Source organism: Musca autumnalis, unplaced genomic scaffold (assembly GCF_047663935.1).
Source record: "Musca autumnalis isolate F117 unplaced genomic scaffold, ASM4766393v1 scaffold_4, whole genome shotgun sequence".
NCBI lineage: Eukaryota > Metazoa > Arthropoda > Insecta > Diptera > Muscidae > Musca > Musca autumnalis.
Window position 1 is genome coordinate 226,323,892 of NW_027411977.1, and position 26,727 is coordinate 226,350,618.

At 29.1% G+C, this 26,727-nt stretch overlaps 1 protein-coding gene across 1 annotated transcript; it reads right to left on the reverse strand.

The window, feature by feature from the left end:
* Positions 1 to 311: 311 nt before the first annotated feature.
* On the reverse strand, positions 312 to 22,233 carry hzg (CTD small phosphatase herzog). Its single transcript, XM_073985450.1, has 5 exons — positions 22,203 to 22,233; positions 21,698 to 21,933; positions 4,069 to 4,250; positions 3,851 to 4,004; positions 312 to 1,252 (listed from the first exon to the last, which is right to left on the reverse strand). Exons 1-5 carry the CDS (start codon positions 22,231 to 22,233, stop codon positions 851 to 853), a joined length of 1,005 nt encoding a protein of 334 aa, XP_073841551.1. The 3' UTR covers positions 312 to 850.
* Positions 22,234 to 26,727: the final 4,494 nt, after the last annotated feature.

Consider the following 26,727-nt stretch of genomic DNA (forward strand, 5'->3'; position numbering starts at 1 on the left):
TTGACAATGGAGAAAATATTCTACAACAAATTTCACTATGTTTAACCAGCCAACATTACTCTGAACATACAAAAAGATACCACAAAAAAGGCTAAAATCAAATAAAATAATAACAAAAATTTTCACTGATATTCGAGGTTAATTTCACATTTTGCAATTATCTCCATTACAATTCAGTTTAAGGGGAATATTTTTAAAGGCCAACAAATTCTACATAATATTTCACCATGGGTCACCACATAAAAGATATCTGCATCTACAACTTATAATAGGAAAAAAATGTTTCGTTGAATTTCATAAATTTTGTCAAATTGTTTTTGGTCCCAGACAACATAGTGATGGGGGATATTTATTTATATATTTTTTTGTATTAAATATATTTAAAAAAAAAAAAGTTAAACCAAAAATCTATGTTAATATAATTTACAATGAAATCATTTCCTTTTTTAAATTAAACATATTGCAAAAAAAATGAAAATTAAGAATTTACAAACAAAAAAATAAATAAAATCGTTTGCGTTTTTTTTTCTGTATGTATATATAAAAAAATAAAACTAAATTAAATAGGGGTTTTAATTATTTTTTTTTGTGGGGATTGGGGGGAAGATGTTTTGTTATTTAAAGGAAAAAAATAAACATAAGTTATGTATTTTTTGATTTTTTTTTTGTAAACAAAAAATTATTTTATAATAAATGAAATTAATTTTAAAAAAATTAATTATTAATCTTTATATGTATATATACGAATAATATATAATTTTTTTTTCTTCTTTTCTTTTTCTTCTTCTCTTTGTATGTAATGTGTAAAAAAACATAATTAAATATTTATAAACATTAATTCCCACTGATGTTACGTTTTATTATTTAAATCACTATGATTGGGCGGACTTCCTGTTTGTTGTTGTTGTTGCTGCTGTTGTTGTTGGTTTTGTTGTTGCTGTGACGTCAGTATTGTTGGTGTTGACAGTGTCGAAGCTTGAGTTATGATTGTTGTTGCTGTAATGGTCTGTTGTTGCTGCTGCTGCTGCTGTTGATGCTGTGGCGTTGTTTGTTGGTTCTGTTGTATTGAATGTTGCTGTTGTTGTTGTTGTTGCTGCTGCGGTTGCTGTTGTTGATTGTGATTGTTCAATGGATTATTTGAATTGCACAAAACACTATATACAGAATCTACTTTGCTTAATTTCTCAAATAGTGGTATTAGTTCCAATAGTTCACAATCGCTGGCATCATCAAACCAGGATTTAACAGGAACCTGAAATGAAGAAATAAAAAAAGAAACATTAGCAGTGTTTATGGATAAAGGTTTCCGAAATTGAAGGTCAAGGCCCTTCTTGGAAGCATTTTGGGGGCTTCGAGAAATGTTTGTTTAAAAATGTCAATCTGGTTAAGGCCCTTCTTGGGAGCATTTAAGTTCTCCGAGTAATAATTGTTTAAAAATGTCAATCTTAACCATTACCAAGGAGTACTAAGTTAAGTTCTCCTAGGTGTTGTTTAAGCTTGCTTCACTGCGGTTTTAGACCAATTTCTAAAACATTTTCTTTAGAGGTTATATTCGATTTGTGCCTTTATCTCCAATAATACCTCATTTTGGGGAAGTACTTCCAAAGAAGAAATGATTCTACAGCAAATTTGACTATGGGTCCCCTCACGAGAGAAATCTGAAGATCTTATAAATATTTCAAAAATTAGAGAAACAAATTGGGTTATAACGAGAGTAGGTTTCATTTATTAGGTTAATTTCGATTTGTGTAATTATCTCAAGTGTTACTTCATTATAGCGGAATACTGTCAAGGGAGAAATTATTCTACAGCAATTTTCACTGTGGGTCACCTCACATCAAAAATCCGTAGATCAAATGGATATCACAAAAATTGACGAAACAAATTGTGGTTATAACGAGATTAGCTTTTACTAATTTTTTGAGGTTGTTTTCGATTTGAGCCTTTACCTAGAGCATTACTTCATTTTAGGAGAATACTGTTAAAGGAAGCATTTTTCTACAGAAAATTTCACTATAGGTCACCTCACAACAAAAATCCATAGATCGAAGGCACATCACAAAAATTTGAGAAACAAATTGTGGTTATAACGAGAGTAGTTTTTGCTGATTGTTTTGAGGTTATATTCGATTTGTGCCTTTATCTCCAGCATTACTTCATTTTAGGAGAATACTGTTAAAGGAGGAATTTTTCTACAGACAATTTGCCTATGGGTCACCTCACAACAAAAATCCGTAGATCTAAGTGATATCGCAAAAAAATGCTATTGAAATTGAGTGTAGAAATATACACTTTTTATTGATTTTTTAGGTTAATTTCGATTTGTGCTGTTATTTCCATTATTACTCAATTTTAGGGGATCACTTTCAAAGGAGAACATATTCTTCACCAAATTTCACTGTGGGTCACCTCACAACAAAAATCTGTAGATTTAAGGGATATCACAAAAATTGAAGATACAAATTGTGGTTATAACGAGATTAGTTTTTACTCATTTTTTGAGGTTATATTCGATTTGTGCCTTTATCTCGGGCATTACTTCATTTTAGCAGAATACTGTCAAAGGAGGAATTTTTCTACAGAAAATTTTACTAAGGGTCACCTCGCAACAAAAATCTATAGATCAAACGGATATCACAAAAATTGAAGAAACAAATTGTGGTTATAACGAGAGTAGTTTTTGCTGATTGTTTTGAGGTTATATTCGATTTGTGCCTTTATCTCCAGCATTACTTCATTTTAGAGAAATACTGTCAAAGGAGAAATTATTCTACAGTAAATTTCACTATGGGTTACCTCACAACAAAAATCCCTGGATCTAAGGAATATCGGAAAAAATTGACATTCAAATTGAGTGTAGAAATGAGACACTTTTTATTGATTTTTTAGGTTAATTTCGATTTGTGCTGTTATTTCACAAAAACTGAGAGATTAATTTTTACTAATTTTTGAGGTTATATTCGATTTGTGCCTTTATCTGGAGCATTACTTCATTTTAGCAGAATACTGTCAAAGGAGGAATTTTTCTACAGAAAATTTTACTAAGGGTCACCTCGCAACAAATTCCTCTAGATCTAATAGGTATAAAGAAAATGTGTATAAAAAAATTAAGAAATTATTTTGTATTTATTTTTTAAGGTTAATTTAAATTTTTTGCGAAAATCTCCCAAATTCCTGCATTTTAGAAGAATGGTGTCAATGGAAAAAATGTTCTACAAGGGATTTCATTATGGGTCACCTCACAACAAAAAGCTGTAGAGCTAATAGATATCACAAAAATATTAGAATCAAATTGGGTGCCCAAAAGAAAGATTTTTTTTTATAAATTCTCTATACTAACTTCTATTTGTGTCAAAATCTCCCTTATTTCTTAATTTTAGGTGGAAGGTGTCAATGGAGGAAATATTCTACAACACATTTCACTATGAGCCACCAGCCAACATAACTCTGTACATCCAATAGAAACCCCAAAAAAATGTGAGAATTAAATTTGATGTATAATAAAAAACTTTTTTAATTGTTATTTTAGGCTAATTTCACTTTAAGCCATTACAAGCCAAAGATACTCTTGTTAATATAAAAAAACTCCAAGGATAACTTGGCCATGTAGTTGTTGTTGTTATAGCAGCATAGAAACCTACGAAGAAGCATAGGTTTAATGCTGGGTTGGCAGCCGCTGGCCGAAACACTATGATGTTCCGGGTCAATCCGGTACGAAAGAACCCGCTCCCGTGGGATTGTGGCCATGTACTCATCATTGATGTTGGACAATTTACATTTTTAACAAACATTTCTCCTTAGAGCATTTTCTTTTTCGGAATGCCAATAATCTCCTCTTTATTTTACTTACCGCATTGTCTGGATGAAATATATAACTAGCTGGTGAATTATCAACAATAACAATTTTTTGCAAATCACGTCCCAGTCGATTTAAATCCTTAATATAATTACCCCTGTAATAAACGCATGATTCCCTAAACAGTCTTGCACGAAAAACATTCCATCTGAAAAAAAAAACGAAACAAAATATATTCCAAATAAAACAACAACAAATTCCATTCTACTTACTTATCTAACAGATCAGCAACTGGATCTGCATATTTGGCTAGTGATGCTGTAAATAATACACATTCATAGAGTTCACCCATTTTTCGTAGGAATTCATCAACATAGGGACGTTTTAGAACATACACCTGATGGATGGTACCATCAATTTCAACTGGGACAATAAAATCAGCATTTGGAATAGGCTGGAATGACAAAAAGAAAGAAATACAAAATTAATAAAAAATAATTACCAATATGCCTAGAAGTATGCTTTAAATTTCTCATTTGCACACAAAGACAAATGTTAAAGGCAAGTTGGGTTTTTGCCAATATCTCCCATTGTAAGACAGTTTTTGAAGTTGATGTCAAAGCGAAAATTTTTCTTTATCAAATTTCCTTGGGGGTCGCCGAAGAAATGAAAGCTGTAGGTCCAATGTATATCAAGGAAATTTGAGTAAACAAATTCGGTTTACAATAAGACAAAATTAGTAAGATTTTTTAAGGTTAATTTTAAATTTGTTCGAAATATCCAATAAAAACGCATTTTAGAGTCCTGATGTCGACGAAAGAATTTTTCTACATCAAATTTCACGACGGGTCTGGGAACAAACGAAATCCATGGGACTAATAGATATCAGTGAAATTTGAGTAAAACTTTGGGGTTTTAATTGGGGAACATTTTATTGAATTTAAAGACAATTTTCGAATTTCGCCAAAATGTCCCATTGTAAGGCAATTTTTGGAGTTGATACCAAAAGGAAAAATGTTATTAATCAAATTTCGTTGAGGGTCAACGAATAAATGAAAACTGTAGTTCTAATGCATATGAAGGAAATTTGAGTAAACAAATTGGGTTTACATTAAGACAAAATTTTTATGATTTTTTAAGGTTAATTTCAAATTTGTTCGAAATCTCCAATAAAAACGCATTTTAGGGGTTTGATGTCAATGGAAGAAATATTCTACATCAAATTTCACTGCGAATCTCGGAATAAATGAAATCGCTGGGGCTAATGGATATCAGTGAAATTTGAGTAAAACTTTGGGGTTTTACAAAAAATATTTTTTGAGGTTATTTTGGAAATCGGAAAAAATATACGCTAATACTACGTTTTAAAGACATGATGTCAATGGAAAAAATATTCAACATCAAATTTCACTATAGGTCCCGGAACAGAAGAAATTTATAAACCTAATAAAAGTCAATGTAATTTAAGTACGAAATTTGTATATAAAACAATGATGGTTTTTATGACTTTTTGAAGGTTATCGTCAATTTAGACCGAAATCTCCCACAAAGCTGCACTTTCAAGGGATGATATCAAAGGAAAAAATATTCGGCATTAAATTTCCCTATGGGTCCAGGAACAAAACAAGTCTGTAGAACTTATTGAAATCAAGGGAATTTGAGTAAGAAATTAATCATTAAAATTAAGAAAGTTTTTTTTTTAAATATTTTAAGTTCAGTTTTAAATTGGGCGGCGGGACTAGCAAATGAACTTCGTGGAGCCAAGCACAGTGACCTCAGAGATGAGGAGCTAACACTGGAAGTTAACGGGTTGTTGGGTGATTACATGCAGAACAAGTGACTAGATCATCTGAAGAGTTGAATTATTGAAGCCGGAATAAGTGAATTGTGGGCGAAGCCAAAATTTCAAAATTTTAATTTAATTTATTTATTTTCATAAATGAGAACCCCTTAAAAATTTTAAAAAATTATTAAAAAAATCCAAGCCATAAAAAATATTTTTTTAAAGAAAAATTATTAATCCAAATCCCTTCAAAAATTCATAAAAATATCTACGCTTTAAAAAAAACTTTAAACAATTTATAAAAATCCATAAAAATATCCACGCCTTAAAAATTTATAAAAATTCATAAAAATACCCACGCCTTAAAAATTTATAAAAATTCATAAAAATATCCACGCCTTAAAAATTTATAAAAATTCATAAAAATACCCACGCCTTAAAAATTTATAAAAATTCATAAAAATATCCACGCCTTAAAAATTTATAAAAATTCATAAAAATATCCACGCCTTAAAAATTTATAAAAATTCATAAAAATACCCACGCCTTAAAAAATTCATAAAAATACCCACGCCTTAAAAAATTCATAAAAATATCCACGCCTTAAAAATTTATAAAAATTCATAAAAATAACCACGCCTTAAAAAAATTCATAAAAATATCCACGCCTTAAAAAAATTCATAAAAATATCCACGCCTTAAAAAAATTCATAAAAATATCCACGCCTTAAAAATTTATAAAAATACCCACGCCTTAAAAAATTCATAAAAATATCCACGCCTTAAAAAAATTCATAAAAATATCCACGCCTTAAAAAAATTCATAAAAATTTCCACGCCTCAAAAATTTATAAAAATTCATAAAAATACCTACGCCTTAAAAAGTTCATAAAAATATCCATGCCTTAAAAAATTCATAAAAATACCCACGCCTTAAAAAATTCATAAAAATACCTACCTTAAAAAATTCATAAAAATATCCATGCCTTAAAAAAATTCATAAAAATATCCACGCCTTAAAAATTTATAAAAATAGCCACGCCTTAAAAAATTCATAAAAATATCCACGCCTTAAAAAAATTCATAAAAATTTCCACGCCTCAAAAAATTTATAAAAATTCATAAAAATACCCACGCCTTAAAAAATTCATAAAAATATCCACGCCTTAAAAATTTATAAAAATTCATAAAAATAACCACGTCTTAAAAAAATTCATAAAAATATCCACGCTTAAAAAAATTCATAAAAATATCCACGCCTTAAAAAAATTCATAAAAATATCCACGCCTTAAAAATTTATAAAAATTCATAAAAATATCCATGCCTTAAAAAATTCATAAAAATATCCACGCCTTAAAAAAATTAAAAATTAATAAAAATTTATAAAAATTCATAAAAATAACCACGCCTTAAAAAAATTCATAAAAATATCCACGCCTTAAAAAAATTCATAAAAATATCCACGCCTTAAAAAAATTAAAAAAATTCATAAAAATATCCACGCCTTAAAAAAATTAAAAAAATTCATAAAAATATCCACGCCTTAAAAATTTATAAAAATACCCACGCCTTAAAAAATTCATAAAAATATCCACGCCTTAAAAATTTATAAAAATACCCACGCCTTAAAAAATTCATAAAAATATCCACGCCTTAAAAAAATTCATAAAAATTTCCACGCCTCAAAAAATGTATAAAAATTCATAAAAATACCTACGCCTTAAAAAATTCATAAAAATATCCATGCCTTAAAAAATTCATAAAAATATCCACGCCTTAAAAAAATTAAAAAAATTCATAAAAATATCCACGCCTTAAAAAAAAAATTAAAAAAAAATCATAAAAATATCCACGCCTTAAAAAACTTAAAACTTAAAAAAATATAAAAATTAATAAAAAATCCACGCCTTAAACAATTATAAAAATTCATAAAAATATCCATTCCTTAAAAAAAGATCTTAAAAAATACAAACCTTATAAAACTTCTTTTTTAAAAAACAAGTAAGAAAAGTCTATAGTCGGACGGAGCCGACCATGGGATACCCTATACCACTATCCATGGACAATCGCTCTCCACGGAGATATGAATTTTGGCATACCAAATAAGGGGTTTAGGACGAATATTTCGTGATGTTACATAAACTATTGGAAAGACAATATGTAGCATGGTATAAAAATGTGGTTCTCTACACAGAACCCATTATATATTAGGCAGTAGGCCCGTTATCTAGCAAACACTTTATTGCAATTTACATCAGAGGAAAAGTCAGTAGTTTTTTTCCATATGTAGGCTACTTTGCGAAATATATATGTCCTAAAGGAATTAAAATATCGACCAAAAATAAAATTTTTATATTTTTCATACAAAAGTAATGGTCCATTTCACCCGCTAAAGAATATCAGATCATCATCCAAAATTGTAGGCATCTTTTTCGACCTATACTCTTACCCGGTGCAAAATTTCGTGACTATTGATGTATAATTGCGACTTCTAGCGAGTTTATTATTACACTACAAACAAATAACGGGATATATTAGGCTGTAACTCTGTTATCTGATCATGCACACCAACATAATTGGCATCAATTGAAAGGTCAAGCGTTCCACTTTCAAGTATATCTCACTTGTCCGGAATGTCACTTCCAGGAATTAAGATATAAGCTGTATATTAAAATTTTTCACAATTTTCACACAAAAGTTTTGGTCCATTTAACCCTCTAAATATTATCCGATCGCCATCTCAAATTGCAAGCTTCTCCTTTGTGATATACTCTTACCTTATTTAAAATTACGCGTTTATCGGACTATTATTGAGACCTACAGAGCCGCTACAAAATTGGATAAATATTATGTTTTTGGTCCATTTCACCCGCTAAATATTTCACGATCATCACCAATAAGAATAGGGATCTATTCTGATCTGAACCCGACCTCCATACAAAATTTCGTGACGATCGGTCCATAATTGCGGCCTGGAGCGTGTTTACAATTTATAATGGACAGACGGACGGACGGACGGACGGACACACATCTCAAAATCGCTTTATCTCGTCGAGATATGAAAAATGGTATACCACATTGGGGGTCTCCGACGAATATTTCACGGTGTTACATGAATTTTTACCAAAACAAACTTATAATACCCTTTTCCACATTGTGGTATAGGGTATAAATACAAGCGTTGAAAAAAATTATTTCTTAAAAAATCCAAGCCTTGAAAAAAATTATTTTTTAAATAAATTTACGCCTTAAAAATTCTTTAAAAAAATAATGACTTTTGTTATGTCTTTCGAAATTTTATCCATTTATTGAGAAATAAAATTGTCTTGGAATCTGTGGCCAGTGTAGGTTTATTTGGTATTTACCCCAATATAATTGCGAAGACAATTTAATTTATCAAAATAATTCATAAAAATATTCACGCCTTAAATGAAGCATTTGTAAAAAATCCCATCCTTGAATAAATTAAATCCACGCCTTGAAAAAATCTTTTAACAAATTCAGGCCTTGAATTAAAAAAAAAAAAAAAATATTAAAAAAAACGGCGTCTTAAAAAAATATTTTTAAAAACTTCACGCACGCCTTGAATTTTTTAAACATCCACGCCTTAAAAAAAGCATTTTTAAAAAATCCACGCCTTAAAAAAATGTTTAAAAAAATCTAGACCTTGAAAAAATTCTTAAAAAAATACAAACCTTAAAATTTCTTTTAAAAAATCTAAGCCTTGGAAAAAATTATTAAAAAATACGCGTTGAAAAAAAATATTTTTAAAAAATGGACGCAATGAAAAAATTCTTAAAACAGGACCTTGAAAAATGTCTTAAAATAAAACGCAAACCTTAAAAAAAATTCTTTTAAAAAATCTACCCTTGAAAAAAATTCTTAAAAAAATCCGCGTCTTGAAAAAAATATTTTTAAAAGATGTACGCCTGATTTTTTTTAAGTCTACGCCTTGAAAACGTGTTATTAAAAAATTAAAAAAAAAAAAATCATAAAAAAATTTTGAAATTTTTTTTTTTTAAAAATTCACGCCTTGAAAAAAATTAATAAAATTCATAAAAAAATATGAAAAAAATTCTTGAAAAAAATATTTTTAAAAAATGTACGCCTGAATTTTTTTAAGTCCACGTCTTGAAAACGAGTACTTAAAAAATTAAAAAAAATCATAAAAAATTTTTGAAATTTTTTCTTAAAAAATCCACGCCTTGAAAAAATCTTTTAAAAAATTCAGGCTTTGAATTAAAAAAAAAAAAATATTAAAAAAATCCGCGTCTTGAAAAAATATTTTTAAAAAAATGCTCGCCTTGAAATTTTTAAATATCCACGCCTTTAAAAAAGCATCTTTAAAAAATCCAAGCCTTGAATAACATTTTTTTAAAAACTACACGCCCTAAAAAATTTTTTTACAAAAATCTAGACCTTGAAAAAATTCTTAGAAAAAATACAAACCTTAAAAAATTCTTTTAAAAAATCTAAACCTTGGAAAAAATTATTAAAAAAATCCGCGTCTTGAAAAAAATATTTTTAAAAAACGGACGCAATGAAAAAAATTCTTAAAACAAGACATTAAAAAAATTCTTTAAATAAAATGCAAACCTTTCGATTGTTTGAGTGGAGTATTCCCCCATTGGCTCAAGTTCATTTATTACCCTCTATTACAGAGAGTAATGTTTTTCAAAACGAACTGACAGTGTTGCAAAATTTTACTGATCGCTACCAATATCATGATTTCATCCCGGCGAAAATGAGATTGAACTTCAACAATAAACAAAACAAACATAAAATGCAAACCTTAAAAAAATTCTTTTAAAAAATCTACCCCTGGAAAAAAATTATTAAAAAAATCCGCGTCTTGAAAAAAATATTTTTAAAAAATGTACGCCTGATTTTTTTGAAGTCCACGCCTTGAAAACGTGTTCTTAAAAAATTAAAAAAAAAAATCATAAAAATTTTTTGAAAATTCTTCTTTAAAAATCCTCGTCTTGAAAAAAATTAATAAAATTCATAACAAATCTGAAAAAATTTCTTGAAAAAAAATATTTTTAAAAAATGTACGCCTGAATTTTTTAAGTCCACGCCTTGAAAATAAGTTCTTAAAAAATTAAAAAAAAAAAATCATAAAAAAATTTTGAAAATTTTTCTTAAAAAATCCACGCCTTGAAAAGATTATTAAAATTCATAAAAAATCTGAAAAAAAATCCGCGCCTTGAAAAAAATAATAAAATTCATAAAAAAAATCTGAAAAATTTCTTAAAAAATCCACGCCTTGAAAAAAAGTTTATAAAAATCATAAAATAAATATGAAAAATTTTTTAAAAATCCTCGCCTTGATTTGAACAATTTTATTTCAAAGCCTTTTTGGGGTTTTTCAATTTTTTTTTAAACTTCGATGTTTTTTAAATTTCTGTTTTCAAGTAGTGGATTTTTCTTAAATTTTTTTCAGAGCGTGATTTTTTTTTTTTTTAAAACTTTTTCAAGGCCTTGATTTTTTTAATTTTTTTCAAACTTGTTTTTTTTTAATTTTTTTCAGATAGGGATTCTTTTAGAATCTTTTCAAGGCGTGGATTTTTAAAGATTTTTTTTTCAAATTTTATATTTTTTACAAAATTTTTTCAAGTCAGGGTTTTTTAAAGAATTTTTTCAAACTTAGAATTTTTACAGAATTTTTTCAAGGGGTGGATTTTTTGAAGAATTTTTTCAAATTTTAGATTTGTACAATTTTTTTTCAAGATTTTTTTTTTTTTTCAAATTTTAGATTTTTTAAAGAATTTTTAAGGATTTTTTTTAATTTTTTTTAGAACGGGATTCTTTTAAAATTTTTTTCAAGTAGTGGATTTTTAAAGAATTTTCTCAAATTTTAGATTTTTACAGAATTTGTTCATGGCGTGGATTTTTTAACGAATTTTTTCAAACTTTTTTTTTCAAGGATTTTTCAAATTTTAGTTTTTTTGCAGCATTATTTTAAGGCTTCGCACTTTGTTAAAGGCTTTTTTCAATTTTTACAACATTTTTCAAATTTTAGATTTTTTACAGAATTTTTTCAAATATTAGATTTTTTGAAGAATTTTTTTTTTCAAAACTTGGATTTGTTAAGGAACTTTTCAATGCCTGAATCTTTTAAAGAATTTTGCAAATGTTAGTTTTTTTTACAGATTTTTTTAAATTTACATTTTTTACAGAATTTTTAAAATATTAATATTTAAAGAATTTTTTCAAATTTTAGATTTTTTCAAGAATAATTTTTTTTCAAAGCTTGGATTTGTTAAGATTATTTTCAAAACGAGAATCATCTTTAAAGATATTTTTAGAGAATTATTTTAAATTTTAGATAATTAAAGAATTTTTAAAGCTTGGATTTTTTAAAGGTTTTTTTCAATGCGTGGATTTTTAATTTTTTTTTTAACTTGTATTTTTTAAGGTACTTTTCAATGCGCGAATCTTTTAAAGAATTTTTTCAAATTTTAGATTTGTTTACAGAATTTTTTTAAATGTTAGTTTTTTTTTTAATTTAAATTTTTACAGAATTTTTTTTAATGTTAGTTTTTTTTTAATTTAAATTTTTTACAGAATTTTTAAAATATTAAATTTTTAGAGATTTTTTCAAATTTTAGATTTTCTAAAGAATTTTTTTCAACACTTGGATTTAAGGACCTTTTCAATGCGTGAATCTTTTAAAGAATTTTTTCAAATGTTTATTTTTGATTTTATTTTAAATTTTATATTTTTAATTTTTTTTTTTAAATTTACATTTTTTACAGAATTTTTAAAATATTAAATTTTTAAAGAATTTTTTCAAATTTTAGATTTTTTTCAAAGCTTGGTAAGGTTATTTTCTAAACGTGAATCATCTTTTAAAGATTTTTTTACAGAATTATTTTAAATTTTAGATAATTAAAGAATTTTTTTAAGCTTGGATTTTTTAAGGTTTTTTTTCAAAACGAGGATTTTTTAAAATTTTTTTAATGCGTGGATTTTTTAAAGAATTTTTTTAACTTGTATTTTCAGTGCTTGAAACTTTTTACGAATTTTTTCGAGTTTTTTTAAATTTCAGATTTTTAAAATTTAATTTTTTTTACAGAATTTTAGATTTTTTAAACAATTTTTTAAAGATTTTTTTAAAGGAGGGTTGGCGTCTTTTATTTGTGATGTGGACTTCTATTTTGTTTTTCAAAATAGTACGGCTTAATCCCATAGTCGTTGTTTTAATATTTAATTAAAACAACTTTAATTTATTAGTGGGAAAAAATTGGCGATGTTTACCAAGGGGTAAGGCAAGGATGACTATAGTTTCAGATCTCGCCACAGATCTTCATCAGTTCCTTTGTTTCTTGTTTTTCAAAAAGAAAAGTTTGAATTTGTTAAAGAATTTTTCCTCAAATCATTGATTTTTTAAAGATTTTTTTTTCAAATTGTGAATTTTTTAATTTTTTTCAAACTGTAAATTTTTAAGATTTTTTTCTATTAGTAGATTTTTTTATTTTTTTTTTTAATTTAAAATTTTTTATTAAGTGTGGATTTTTAACGATTTTTTTCTAATAGCGGATTTTTTTTAGTTTTTTTAAACGTGGATTTTTTAACGATTTTTTTTTTCAAAGCGTGGATTTTTTAAACATTTTTTTCAAAGAGTTGATTTCTTATTTTTTTTTTCAAAGTATGGATTTTTTAACTTTATTTTCAAAGCGAGGGTTTTTCAAAATTTTTTTTAAAGCGTGCAATAGAAGACCTAATAAGAGGCCTTCTCTACAATAGAGGACCACATAAGAGGTCTTCTATACAATAGATTTTTTACAACAACAGAAGACCTCATTAGAGGCCTTCTACACAATAGAAGACTTAAGACTTGAAGAACAAGAGGGTCATCAAGGAGCCCTGGAAAAAAGACAAAAAATACTTAAAATCCCTCTTGGATGTATTCCCAATAATAATAACTTAAAAATCCCCAATTATAACCCTTAAAATTGTAACTTGTTTTCATTTCACATTATAAACCTATTTGTGGTGCATACTTTTAGGATCACATACTCAATTAACAGCTGTTTGTACTCCAAAACTCAATATTTATAGATTTTAATACTTTTTTACGGTTGCTTTTAATGCCACCATTCCATATGCTCCATCTTTAAAGCCCCCAGCGCCCCTTACAAGGTCTTGACCTCCAATAAAATGTTTCCTTCTTTTTTTGGTGTCGTGGCTGTTGGTTCTTTGTTTTGTTATTGGTCTCTAATGTCTCCAAGGAATTAAAGCGTTTAAGATTCCTGTCTATGCATGAAAGGCAAAGTGTGTGTGGTTGTTGTTTGTGGTGGCATTTCTTTGCCTAACAGGAAACCTTACTTTGTCCTTTCTATTTTGGGAGTCTTTGTGTGGCCACAAATGTGCTGCCATGAGTCACCAACCATCATTGGGAGGAAAGAAATGGGGCGTCGGAGAGGAAACAAAGTCGTGACAGGAAATAAAAACGTGCCATCACAAAAATTCAATAAAAACGAAACTATTTTTATGATTCATGTTGTGAAGGAAAGAGAGATATAGAGGGAGAGAGAGCGAGAGAGTGAGGAGGACCACGAAATTTCCAGGATGGTAGAGGTTACATTGAATTTCAATCATAAAACCCTAATTAGGTATTACATTACAAATTATGATGTTTTTCATGAGAAAAAAAAAAAACATTTTGAAGCAACCCATCACAAATGGTTAGGCATGCAATGGGCCTCCCGCCGTAGGAGGTTGGAGTTCGAGGTTAGAGTAACTATTTATAGTGTACCCATGAAGGTATTAAAATGGAAATTTATTACTTTGAACTTTGTTGGCGGAAACATTCCACTACCAATGGCTACCCTACCAGGAAAAACAAGTGTATTGTTGTCTGCATTTCAAAAGCTTGACAAGGACAAAGAGCCGGTGAAACAAATTACACAAAGTAAATGCCACACACTCTAACAAGGATGTGTGATGGACGGGCGGGTGCAAAATAAGTTCGAAATTCTGTTTATATTTAGAAATCCAACAAGGTGAACGTAGATAAAGTGGGATGGGCGTTGACAGGCCAGTTAGCAAAAGAGGGAACGTAATAAAACTGCACCACCCACATATAAATTTATAGCAGTGCATTAAGGCGTACCTTCTCAGTGGGGGAAGAGGAGGGTCATTGATGCGTTAATACAGTAAAATCTATATTTTTTATACCCTCAGCCTTTAGGCTAAAGAGGGTATATGCATTTTTATACCAACATTTAAAAAAAATCAAATTTCCACAGTACTTGGATTTTTTTTAAAAAAATATTTTTTCAACTAACCAAGTCCAAGGATTTTTTAAAAAATATTTTTTCAACTAACCACAAGTCAAGGATTTTTTAAAAAATATTTTTTCAACAAACCACAAGACGTGGATTTTTTAAAAAATATTTTTTCATATTTCCACAAGACGTGGATTTTTTAAAAAATATTTTTTCAACTAACCACAAGTCAAGGATTTTTTAAAAAATATTTTTTCAACAAACCACAAGACGTGGATTTTTTAAAAAATATTTTTTCAACTAACCACAAGTCAAGGATTTTTTAAAAAATATTTTTTCAACTAACCACATGTCAAGGATTTTTTAAAAAATATTTTTTCAAATAACCACAAGATGTGGATTTTTTAAGAAATATTTTTTCAACAAACCACAAGTCAAGGATTTTTTTAAAAATATTTTTTCAACTAACCACAAGAAGTGGATTTTTTAAAAAATATTTTTTCAACTAACCACAAGACCAGGATTTTTTAAAAAATATTTTTTCAACTAACCACGAGACGTGGATTTTTTAAAAAAATATTTTTTCAACTAACCACAAGACGTGGATTTTTTAAAAAATATTTTTTCAACTAACCACAAGTCAAGGATTTTTTAAAAAATATTTTTTCAACTAATCACAAGACGTGGATTTTTTAAAAAAAAAATATTTTTCAACTAATCACAAGACGTGGATTTTAAAAAAAAAAAATATTTTCCAAATTTCTACAAGACGTGGATTTTTTTAAAAAATATTTTTCCAAATTTCTACAAGACGTGGATTTTTTAAAAAATATTTTTTCAACTAACCACAAGTCAAGGATTTTTTAAAAAATATTTTTTCAACAAACCACAAGTCAAGGATTTTTTAAAAAATATTTTTTCAACTAACCACAAGTCAAGGATTTTTTAAAAAATATTTTTTCAACTAACCACAAGTCAAGGATTTTTTAAAAAATATTTTTTCAACTAAACACAAGTCAAGGATTTTTTAAAAAATATTTTTTCAACTAATCACAAGACGTGGATTTTTTAAAAAAAAATATTTTTCAACTAATCACAAGACGTGGATTTAAAAAAAAAAAATATTTTTCCAAATTTCTACAAGACGTGGATTTTTTAAAAAAATATTTTTCCAAATTTCCACAAGACGTGGATTTTTTAAAAAAATATTTTTTCAACTAACCACAAGTCAAGGATTTTTTAAAAAATATATTTTCAACTAACCACAAGTCAAGGATTTTTTAAAAAATATTTTTTCAACTAACCACAAGTCAAGGATTTTTTAAAAAATATTTTTTCAACTAACCACAAGTCAAGGATTTTTTAAAAAATATTTTTTCAACTAAACACAAGTCAAGGATTTTTTAAAAAATATTTTTTCAACTAACCACAAGTCAAGGATTTTTTAAAAAATATTTTTTCAACTAACCACAAGTCAAGGATTTTTTAAAAAATATTTTTTCAACTAACCACAAGTCAAGGATTTTTTAAAAAATATTTTTTCAACTAAACACAAGTCAAGGATTTTTTAAAAAATATTTTTTCAACTAAACACAAGTCAAGGATTTTTTAAAAAATATTTTTTCAACTAAACACAAGTCAAGGATTTTTTAAAAAATATTTTTTCAACTAACCACAAGTCAAGGATTTTTTAAAAAATATTTTTTCAACAAACCACAAGTCAAGGATTTTTTAAAAAATATTTTTTCAACAAACCACAAGTCAAGGATTTTTTAAAAAATATTTTTTCAACTAACCACAAGTCAAGGATTTTTTAAAAAATATTTTTTCAACTAACCACAAGACGTGGATTTTTTAAAAAATATTTTTGTAACTAACCACAAGACGTGGATTTTTTAAAAAATATTTTTGTAACTAACCACAAGACGTGGATTTTTTAAAAAATATTTTTGTAACTAACCACAAGACGTGGATTTTTTAAAAAATATTTTTTCAACTAACCACAAGTCAAGGATTTTTTAAAAAATATTTTTTCAACTAACCACAAGTCAAGGATTTTTTAAAAAATATTTTTTCAACTAACCACAAGTCAAGGATTTTTTAAAAAATATTTTTTCAACTAACCACAAGTCAAGGATTTTTTAAAAAATATTTTTTCAACTAACCACAAGTCAAGGATTTTTTAAAAAATATTTTTTCAACTAACCGCAAGTCAAGGATTTTTTAAAAAATATTTTTTCAACTAACCGCAAGTCAAGGATTTTTTAAAAAATATTTTTTCAACTAACCACAAGTCAAGGATTTTTTAAAAAATATTTTTTCAACTAACCACAAGACGTGGATTTTTTAAAAAATAATTTTCCAAATTTCCACAAGACGTGGATTTTTAAAAAAATATTTTTGTAACTAACCACAAGACGTGGATTTTTTAAAAAATATTTTTTCAACTAACCACAAGACGTGGATTTTTAAAAAAATATTTTTGTAACTAACCACAAGACGTGGATTTTTTAAAAAATATTTTTTCAACTAACCACAAGACGTGGATTTTTTAAAAAATATTTTTTCAACTAACCGCAAGTCAAGGATTTTTTAAAAAATATTTTTTCAACTAACCACAAGTCAAGGATTTTTTTTAAAAATATTTTTTCAACTAACCACAAGACGTGGATTTTTTAAAAAATAATTTTCCAAATTTCCACAAGACGTGGATTTTTAAAAAAATATTTTTGTAACTAACCACAAGACGTGGATTTTTTAAAAAATATTTTTTCAACTAACCACAAGACGTGGATTTTTAAAAAAATATTTTTGTAACTAACCACAAGACGTGGATTTTTTAAAAAATATTTTTTCAACTAACCACAAGTCAAGGATTTTTTAAAAAATATTTTTGTAACTAACCACAATACGAGGATTTTTTAAAAAATATTTTTTCAACTAACCACAAGACGTGGATTTTTTAAAAAATATTTTTTCAACTAACCACAAGTCAAGGATTTTTTAAAAAATATTTTTTCAACTAACCACAAGACAAGGATTTTTTAAAAAAAATTTTTTCAACTAACCACAAGTCAAGGATTTTTTAAAAAATATTTTTTCAACTAACCACAAGTCAAGGATTTTTTAAAAAATATTTTTTCAACTAACCACAAGTCAAGGATTTTTTAAAAAATATTTTTTCAACTAACCACAAGTCAAGGATTTTTTTAAAAATATTTTTTCAACTAACCACAAGTCAAGGATTTTTTAAAAAATATTTTTTCAACTAACCACAAGTCAAGGATTTTTTAAAAAATATTTTTTCAACTAACCACAAGACGTGGATTTTTTAAAAAATATTTTTTCAACAAACCACAAGTCAAGGATTTTTTAAAAAATATTTTTTCAACTAACCACAAGTCAAGGATTTTTTAAAAAATATTTTTTCAACAAACCACAAGACGTGGATTTTTTAAAAAATATTTTTTCAACTAACCACAAGTCAAGGATTTTTTAAAAAATATTTTTTCAACTAACCACAAGACGTGGATTTTTTAAAAAATATTTTTGTAACTAACCACAAGACGTGGATTTTTTAAAAAATATTTTTTCAACTAACCACAAGTCAAGGATTTTTTAAAAAATATTTTTTCAACAAACCACAAGACGTGGATTTTTTAAAAAATATTTTTTCAACAAACCACAAGTCAAGGATTTTTTAAAAAATATTTTTTCAACAAACCACAAGTCAAGGATTTTTTAAAAAATATTTTTTCAACTAACCACAAGTCAAGGATTTTTTAAAAAATATTTTTTCAACAAACCACAAGTCAAGGATTTTTTAAAAAATATTTTTTCAACAAACCACAAGTCAAGGATTTTTTAAAAAATATTTTTTCAACTAACCACAAGTCAAGGATTTTTTAAAAAATATTTTTTCAACAAACCACAGGACGTGGATTTTTTAAAAAATATTTTTTCAACAAACCACAAGTCAAGGATTTTTTAAAAAATATTTTTTCAACAAACCACAAGTCAAGGATTTTTTAAAAAATATTTTTTCAACTAACCACAAGTCAAGGATTTTTTAAAAAATATTTTTTCAACAAACCACAAGACGTGGATTTTTTAAAAAATATTTTTTCAACAAACCACAAGACGTGGATTTTTTAAAAAATATTTTTTCAACAAACCACAAGTCAAGGATTTTTTAAAAAATATTTTTTCAACAAACCACAATTCAAGGATTTTTTTAAAAAATATTTTTTCAACTAACCACAAGTCAAGGATTTTTTAAAAAATATTTTTTCAACTAACCACAAGTCAAGGATTTTTTAAAAAATATTTTTTCAACTAACCACAAGACGTGGATTTTTTAAAAAATATTTTTGTAACTAACCACAAGACGTGGATTTTTTAAAAAAATATTTTTCCAAATTTCCACAAGACGTGGATTTTTTAAAAAATATTTTTGTAACTAACCACAAGACGTGGATTTTTTAAAAAATATTTTTTCAACTAACCACAAGTCAAGGATTTTTTAAAAAATATTTTTTCAACTAACCACAAGTCAAGGATTTTTTAAAAAATATTTTTTCAACTAACCACAAGTCAAGGATTTTTTAAAAAATATTTTTTCAACTAACCACAAGTCAAGGATTTTGTAAAAAATATTTTTTCAACTAACCACAAGTCAAGGATTTTTTAAAAAATATTTTTTCAACTAACCACAAGTCAAGGATTTTTTAAAAAATATTTTTTCAACTAACCACAAGTCAAGGATTTTTTAAAAAATATTTTTTTCAACTAACCACAAGTCAAGGATTTTTTAAAAAATATTTTTTCAACTAACCACAAGTCAAGGATTTTTTAAAAAATATTTTTTCAACTAACCACAAGTCAAGGATTTTTTTAAAAATATTTTTTCAACTAACCACAAGTCAAGGATTTTTTAAAAAATATTTTTTCAACTAACCACAAGTCAACGATTTTTTAAAAAATATTTTTTCAACTAACCACAAGTCAAGGATTTTTTAAAAAATATTTTTTTAAATAACCACAAGTCAAGGATTTTTTAAAAAATATTTTTTCAACAAACCACAAGTCAAGGATTTTTTAAAAAATATTTTTTCAACTAACCACAAGTCAAGGATTTTTTAAAAAATATTTTTTTAACTAACCACAAGTCAAGGATTTTTTAAAAAAATATTTTTTCAACTAACCACAAGACGTGGATTTTTTAAAAAATATTTTTGTAACTAACCACAAGACGTGGATTTTTTAAAAAATATTTTTTCAACTAACCACAAGTCAAGGATTTTTTTAAAAATATTTTTTCAACTAACCACAAGTCAAGGATTTTTTTAAAAAATATTTTTTCAACTAACCACAAGTCAAGGATTTTTTAAAAAATATTTTTTCAACTAACCACAAGTCAAGGATTTTGTAAAAAATATTTTTTCAACTAACCACAAGTCAAGGATTTTTTAAAAAATATTTTTTCAACTAACCACAAGTCAAGGATTTTTTAAAAAATATTTTTTTCAACTAACCACAAGTCAAGGATTTTTTAAACAATATTTTTTCAACTAACCACAAGTCAAGGATTTTTTTAAAAATATTTTTTCAACTAACCACAAGTCAAGGATTTTTTTAAAAAATATTTTTTCAACTAACCACAAGTCAAGGATTTTTTAAAAAATATTTTTTCAACTAACCACAAGTCAAGGATTTTTTAAAAAATATTTTTTCAACTAACCACAAGTCAAGGATTTTTTAAAAAATATTTTTTTTCAACTAACCACAAGTCAAGGATTTTTTAAAAAATATTTTTTCAACTAACCACAAGTCAAGGATTTTTTAAAAAATATTTTTTCAACTAACCACCAGTCAAGGATTTTTTAAAAAATATTTTTTCAACTAACCACAAGACGTGGATTTTTTAAAAAATATTTTTTCAACTAACCACAAGTCAAGGATTTTTTAAAAAATATTTTTTCAACAAACCACAAGTCAAGGATTTTTTAAAAAATATTTTTTCAACTAACCACAATACGTGGATTTTTTAAAAAATATTTTTGTAACTAACCACAAGACGTGGATTTTTTAAAAAATATTTTTGTAACCAACCACAAGACGTGGATTTTTTAAAAAATATTTTTTCAACTAACCACAAGACGTGGATTTTTTAAAAAATATTTTTGTAACCAACCACAAGACGTGGATTTTTTAAAAAATATTTTTTCAACTAACCACAAGGCGTGGATTTTTTAAAAAATATTTTTTCAACTAACCACAATACGTGGATTTTTTAAAAAATATTTTTGTAACTAACCACATGACGTGGATTTTTTAAAAAATATTTTTTCAACTAACCACAAGACGTGGATTTTTTAAAAAATATTTTTGTAACTAACCACAAGACGTGGATTTTTTAAAAAATATTTTTGTAACTAACCACAAGACGTGGATTTTTTAAAAAATATTTGTGTAACTAACCACAAGACGTGGATTTTTTAAAAAATATTTTTGTAACTAACCACGAGATGTGGATTTTTTAAAAAATATTTTTGTAACTAACCACAAGACGTGGATTTTTTAAAAAATATTTTTTCAACTGACAGATACATTCTTACTTTTTTATATACCTAACGGAGACATAAAGAGATACTTTATGTTGTGTAGAATACACCAATAAAAATTGCGAAAGAACACCCCATATTAACACCTCCGGCCACCAAAAAGGAAGCCATAAAAAACACAGTTTACAACACCAACAATGATAGATGAACCAACCACAAACTGTCTGTCAATTTGTCAACGTTACGGAAATGTTTCAAAATAAAGCAAGACTGGAAAAATACGAAGAAAAAAAGAAAAAGATTGGGGGAAGTGTAACTTACCTTAAAACTACTGTGCACTAATGTCTCATCCAAATCGATAACCATACATTTTTTGTGCATATCCGAGTGCCTAACCTGAGGTAGTAGGTACCTTTGTTGGTCCGGTAATGGTGGCGGTGTTGTGGAACCATCGATAGGTGTGCCATTTTGATTTGTTTTTGTACGATTGCGACGCCAACAGCATAAAATCGATTGAAAGAAACCGCGTTTTTGTGGCTTTAAGCGTTCCACGTCATCTATGAAAATAAAGAGAGGAGAAGAAAAAAGGGGGAAAAATTAGTAATTTTTCTAAAAGTATGCTTTATAATTTTTGCAAAAAATATTCATAAAATGGTTGCGTTTGAAAATCTCTTAAAATATTGCTATAAATATGCTCGACAATCCCTGAAAATATTCTTATCAATCCCCGTTGGGTGTCCCGAAATCTATTCAAACAGAATCAGAATTCACCTTTCTCTAAAAGAATATTTTTAAATATTGCCTAAAAATAGGCAACACTAATTACCTGTGGGAACCATATACAAATTATATACCATAATGTGAACCAAAAATTCCCAGAATTCCTCGGGTATTTATAAATGTATAAATAAAATAAATATTTTAAAAATTCCTCTTCACAACATAAAATACAAAGTCCGAAGCCCCCCTAAGGATATGCTTTAATGACTATCAATTTCAATGTTCGTTTTTTTTTGCTACAACAAAAATGCCAATGACATCACTCACCAAGCAACAACACAAAGGTGACCGTCATGCTACCTCATTATTTTTTGTCTATGGTTATGGTTCACCAGAATTTTTGTTTTGGTAGCACGGGGGACATCAATAGGCCAGTCAGGCAGCCAGCCATCATTAGAAATTAGAAATGTATAGACAAAATTAAGCATAAAAGCAATACAACAACAACAAATAGAACAAAAGCCTAAATGTATACCAAACATGTTGAAACATTAAAATGACCTCCACGTGGCATAAATTCACCTATCCATCCATTGTCCCAGCAGGGAGAGTAAAGCAGATGGATGAAGGCAACATGTTTTTTTATTTAAATAAAAGGTTTTTGTTTATTTTTGGCAATGTGATGAAGGATATTTTTTGGAAAGGACCCATTTTTCCATTATTTTTTTTTAATCATCAAAAAATTTAGGTCATTTTTTGAAGGTTATAATGGGTATTTATTTTTTTGCTTTAATTCAATGGTTTGGGTTTGAGGTTGATATAGGATAGAAGACCTCCATAGGAGGCTTCTATAGGATAGAAGACTTCCATAGGAGGCTTCTATAGAATAGAAGACCTCCTTAGGAGGCCTCGATAGGATAGAAGACCTCCATATTAGGCTTCTATAGGATAGAAGACCTCCGTAGGAGGCTTCTATAGAATAGAAGACCTCCGTAGGAGGCTTCTATAGGTTAGAAGACCTCTATAGGAGGCTTCTATAGAATAGAAGACCTCCATAGGAGGCTTCTATAGCATAGAAGACCTCCATAGGAGGCTTCTATAGGATAGAATATCTCCATATGAGCCATCTATAGGATAGAAGACCTCCATAGGAGGCTTCTATAGGATAGAAGACCTCCATAGGAGGCTTCTATAGGATAGAAGACCTCCATAGGAGGCTTCTATAGGATAGAAGACCTCCGTAGGAGGCTTCTATAGAATAGAAGATCTCGGTAGGAGGCTTCTGTAGAATAGAAGACCTCCATAGGAGGCTTCTATAGCATAGTAGACCTCCGTAGGAGGCTTCTATAGGATAGAAGACCTCCATAGGAGGCTTCTATAGAATCGAATACCTACTTCGGAGGCTTCTATAGGATAGAAGACCTCCATAGGAGGCTTCTATAGGATAGAAGACCTCCATAGAAGGCTTCTATAGGATAGAAGACCTCCATAGGAGGCTTCTATAGGATAGAAAACCTCCATAGGATGCTTCTATAGAATAGAATACCTCCATAGGAGGCTTCTATAGGATAGAAGACCTCCATAGGAGGCTTCTATAGGATAGAAAACCTCCATAGGAGGCTTCTATAGAATAGAAGACCTCCATAGGAGGCTTCTATAGGATAGAAGACCTCCATAGGAGGCTTCTATAGGATAGAAGACCTCCATAGGAGGCTTCTATAGGATAGAAGACCTCCATAGGAGGCTTCTATAGGATAGAAGACCTCCGTTGGAGGCTTCTATAGAATAGAAGATCTCCAATGGAGGCTTCTATAGAATAGAAGACCTCCGTAGGAGGCTTCTATAGAATAGAAGACCTCCACAGGAGGCTTATAGAGAATATAATACCTCCGTAGGAGGCTTCTATAGAATATAATACCTCCGTAGGAGGCTTCTATAGAATTGAAGACCTTCGTAGGAGGCTTCTATAGGATAGAACTCCATAGGAGGCTTCTGTAGAATCGAATACCTCCGTAGGAGGCTTCTATAACATAGAAGAACTCCGTAGGAGGCTTCTATAGAATAGAAGACCTCCGTAGGTGGCTTCTATAGAATAGAAGACCTCCGTAGGTGGCTTCTATAGAACAGGAGAACCCAGTAAGAGGCTTCTATAGAATAGAAGACCTCCGTAGGAGGCTTCTATGAGATAGAAGACCTCCATAAGAGGCTTATATAGGATAGAAGACCTCCATAGGAGGCTTCTATAGGATAGAAGACCTCCATAGGAGGCTTCTATACGATAGAAGACCTCCATAGGAGGCTTCTATAGAATAGAAGACCTCCATAGGAGGCTTCTATAGGATAGAAGACCTCCATAGGAGGCTTCTATAGGATAGAAGACCTCCATAGGAGGCTTCTATAGGATAGAAGACCTCCATAGGAGGCTTCTATAGGATAGAAGACCTCCATAGGAGGCTTCTATAAGATAGAAGACCCCCATAGGACGCTTCTATAGAATAGAAGTCCTCCATAGGAGGCTTCTATAGCAAAGAAGACCTCCGTAGGAGGCCTCTATAGAATAGAAGAACTCCGTAGGAGGCTTCTATAGAATAGAAGATCTCCGTAGGAGGCTTCTAGAGAATAGAAGAACTCCATAGGAGGCTTCAATAGAATAGAAGACCTCTGTAGGAGGCTTCTAGAGAATAGAAGAACTCCATAGGAGGCTTCTATAGCATAGAAGACCTCCATAGGAGGCTTCTATAGGATAGAAGACCCCCATAGGAGGCTTCTATAGGATAGAAGACCTCCATAGGAGGCTTCTATAGAATAGAAGACCTCTGTAGGAGGCTTCTAGAGAATAAAAGAACTCCATAGGAGGCTTCTATAGGATAGAAGACCTCCATAGGAGGCTTCTATAGGATAGAAGACATCCATAGGAGGCTTCTATAGGATAGAAGACCTCCGTAGGAGGTTTCTATAGAATAGAAGACCTCCGTAGGAGGTTTCTATAGAATAGAAGACCTCCGTAGGAGGTTTCTATAGAATAGAAGACCTCCGTAGGAGGTTTCTATAGAATAGAAGACCTCCGTAGGAGGTTTCTATAGAATAGAAGACCTCCGTAGGAGGTTTCTATAGAATAGAAGACCTCCGTAGGAGGTTTCTATAGAATAGAAGACCTCCGTAGGAGGTTTCTATAGAATAGAAGACCTCCGTAGGAGGTTTCTATAGAATAGAAAACCTCCGTAGGAGGTTTCTATAGAATAGAAGACCTCCGTAGGAGGTTTCTATAGAATAGAAGACCTCCGTAGGAGGTTTCTATAGAATAGAAGACCTCCGTAGGAGGTTTCTATAGAATAGAAGACCTCCGTAGGAGGTTTCTATAGAATAGAAGACCTCCGTAGGAGGTTTCTATAGAATAGAAGACCTCCGTAGGAGGTTTCTATAGAATAGAAGACCTCCGTAGGAGGTTTCTATAGAATAGAAGACCTCCGTAGGAGGTTTCTATAGAATAGAAGACCTCCGTAGGAGGTTTCTATAGAATAGAAGACCTCCGTAGGAGGTTTCTATAGAATAGAAGACCTTCGTAGGAGGCTTCTATAGCATGGAAGACCTCCGTATGAGGCTTCTATAGCATGGAAGACCTCCGTATGAGGCTTCTATAGCATATAAGACCTCCGTAGGAGGCTTCTGTAGCATAGAAGACCTCCGTTGGAGGCTTCTATAGCATAGAAGTCTTTCGTTGGAGTCTTCTATAGCATATAAGACCTCCGTAGGAGGCTTCTATAGCATAGAGGACCTCCGTTGGAGGCTTCTATAGCATAAAGGACCTCCGTTGGAGGCTTCTTTAGCATGGAAGACCTCCGTTGGAAGCTTCTATAGAATTAAAGACCTTCGTAGGAGGCTTCTATAGCATGGAAGACCTCCGTTGGAGGCTTCTATAGCATAGAAAACCCCCGTTGAAGGCGTCTATAGCATGGAAGACCTCCGTTAAAGGCGTCTATGGAATAGAAGACCTCCGTTGGAGGCTTTTATAGCATAGAAGACCTCCCTAGGAGGCTTCTATAGAATAGAAGATCTCCAATGGAGGCTTCTATAGAATAGAAGACCTCCGTAGGAGGCTTCTATAGAATATAAGACCTCCACAGGAGGCTTATAGAGAATATAATACCTCCGTAGGAGGCTTCTATAGAATTGAAGACCTTCGTAGGAGGCTTCTATAGAATAGAAGACCTCCATAGGAGGCTTCTATAGGATAGAACTCCATAGGAGGCTTCTGTAAAATCGAATACCTCCGTAGGAGGCTTCTATAACATAGAAGAACTCCGTAGGAGGCTTCTATAGAATAGAAGACCTCCGTAGGTGGCTTCTATAGAATAGAAGACCTCCGTAGGTGGCTTCTATAGAACAGGAGAACCCAGTAAGAGGCTTCTATAGAATAGAAGACCTCCGTAGGAGGCTTCTATGAGATAGAAGACCTCCATAGGAGGCTTATATAGGATAGAAGACCTCCATAGGAGGCTTCTATAGGATAGAAGACCTCCATAGGAGGCTTCTATACGATAGAAGACCTCCATAGGAGGCTTCTATACGATAGAAGACCTCCATAGGAGGCTTCTATAGAATAGAAGACCTCCATAGGAGGCTTCTATAGG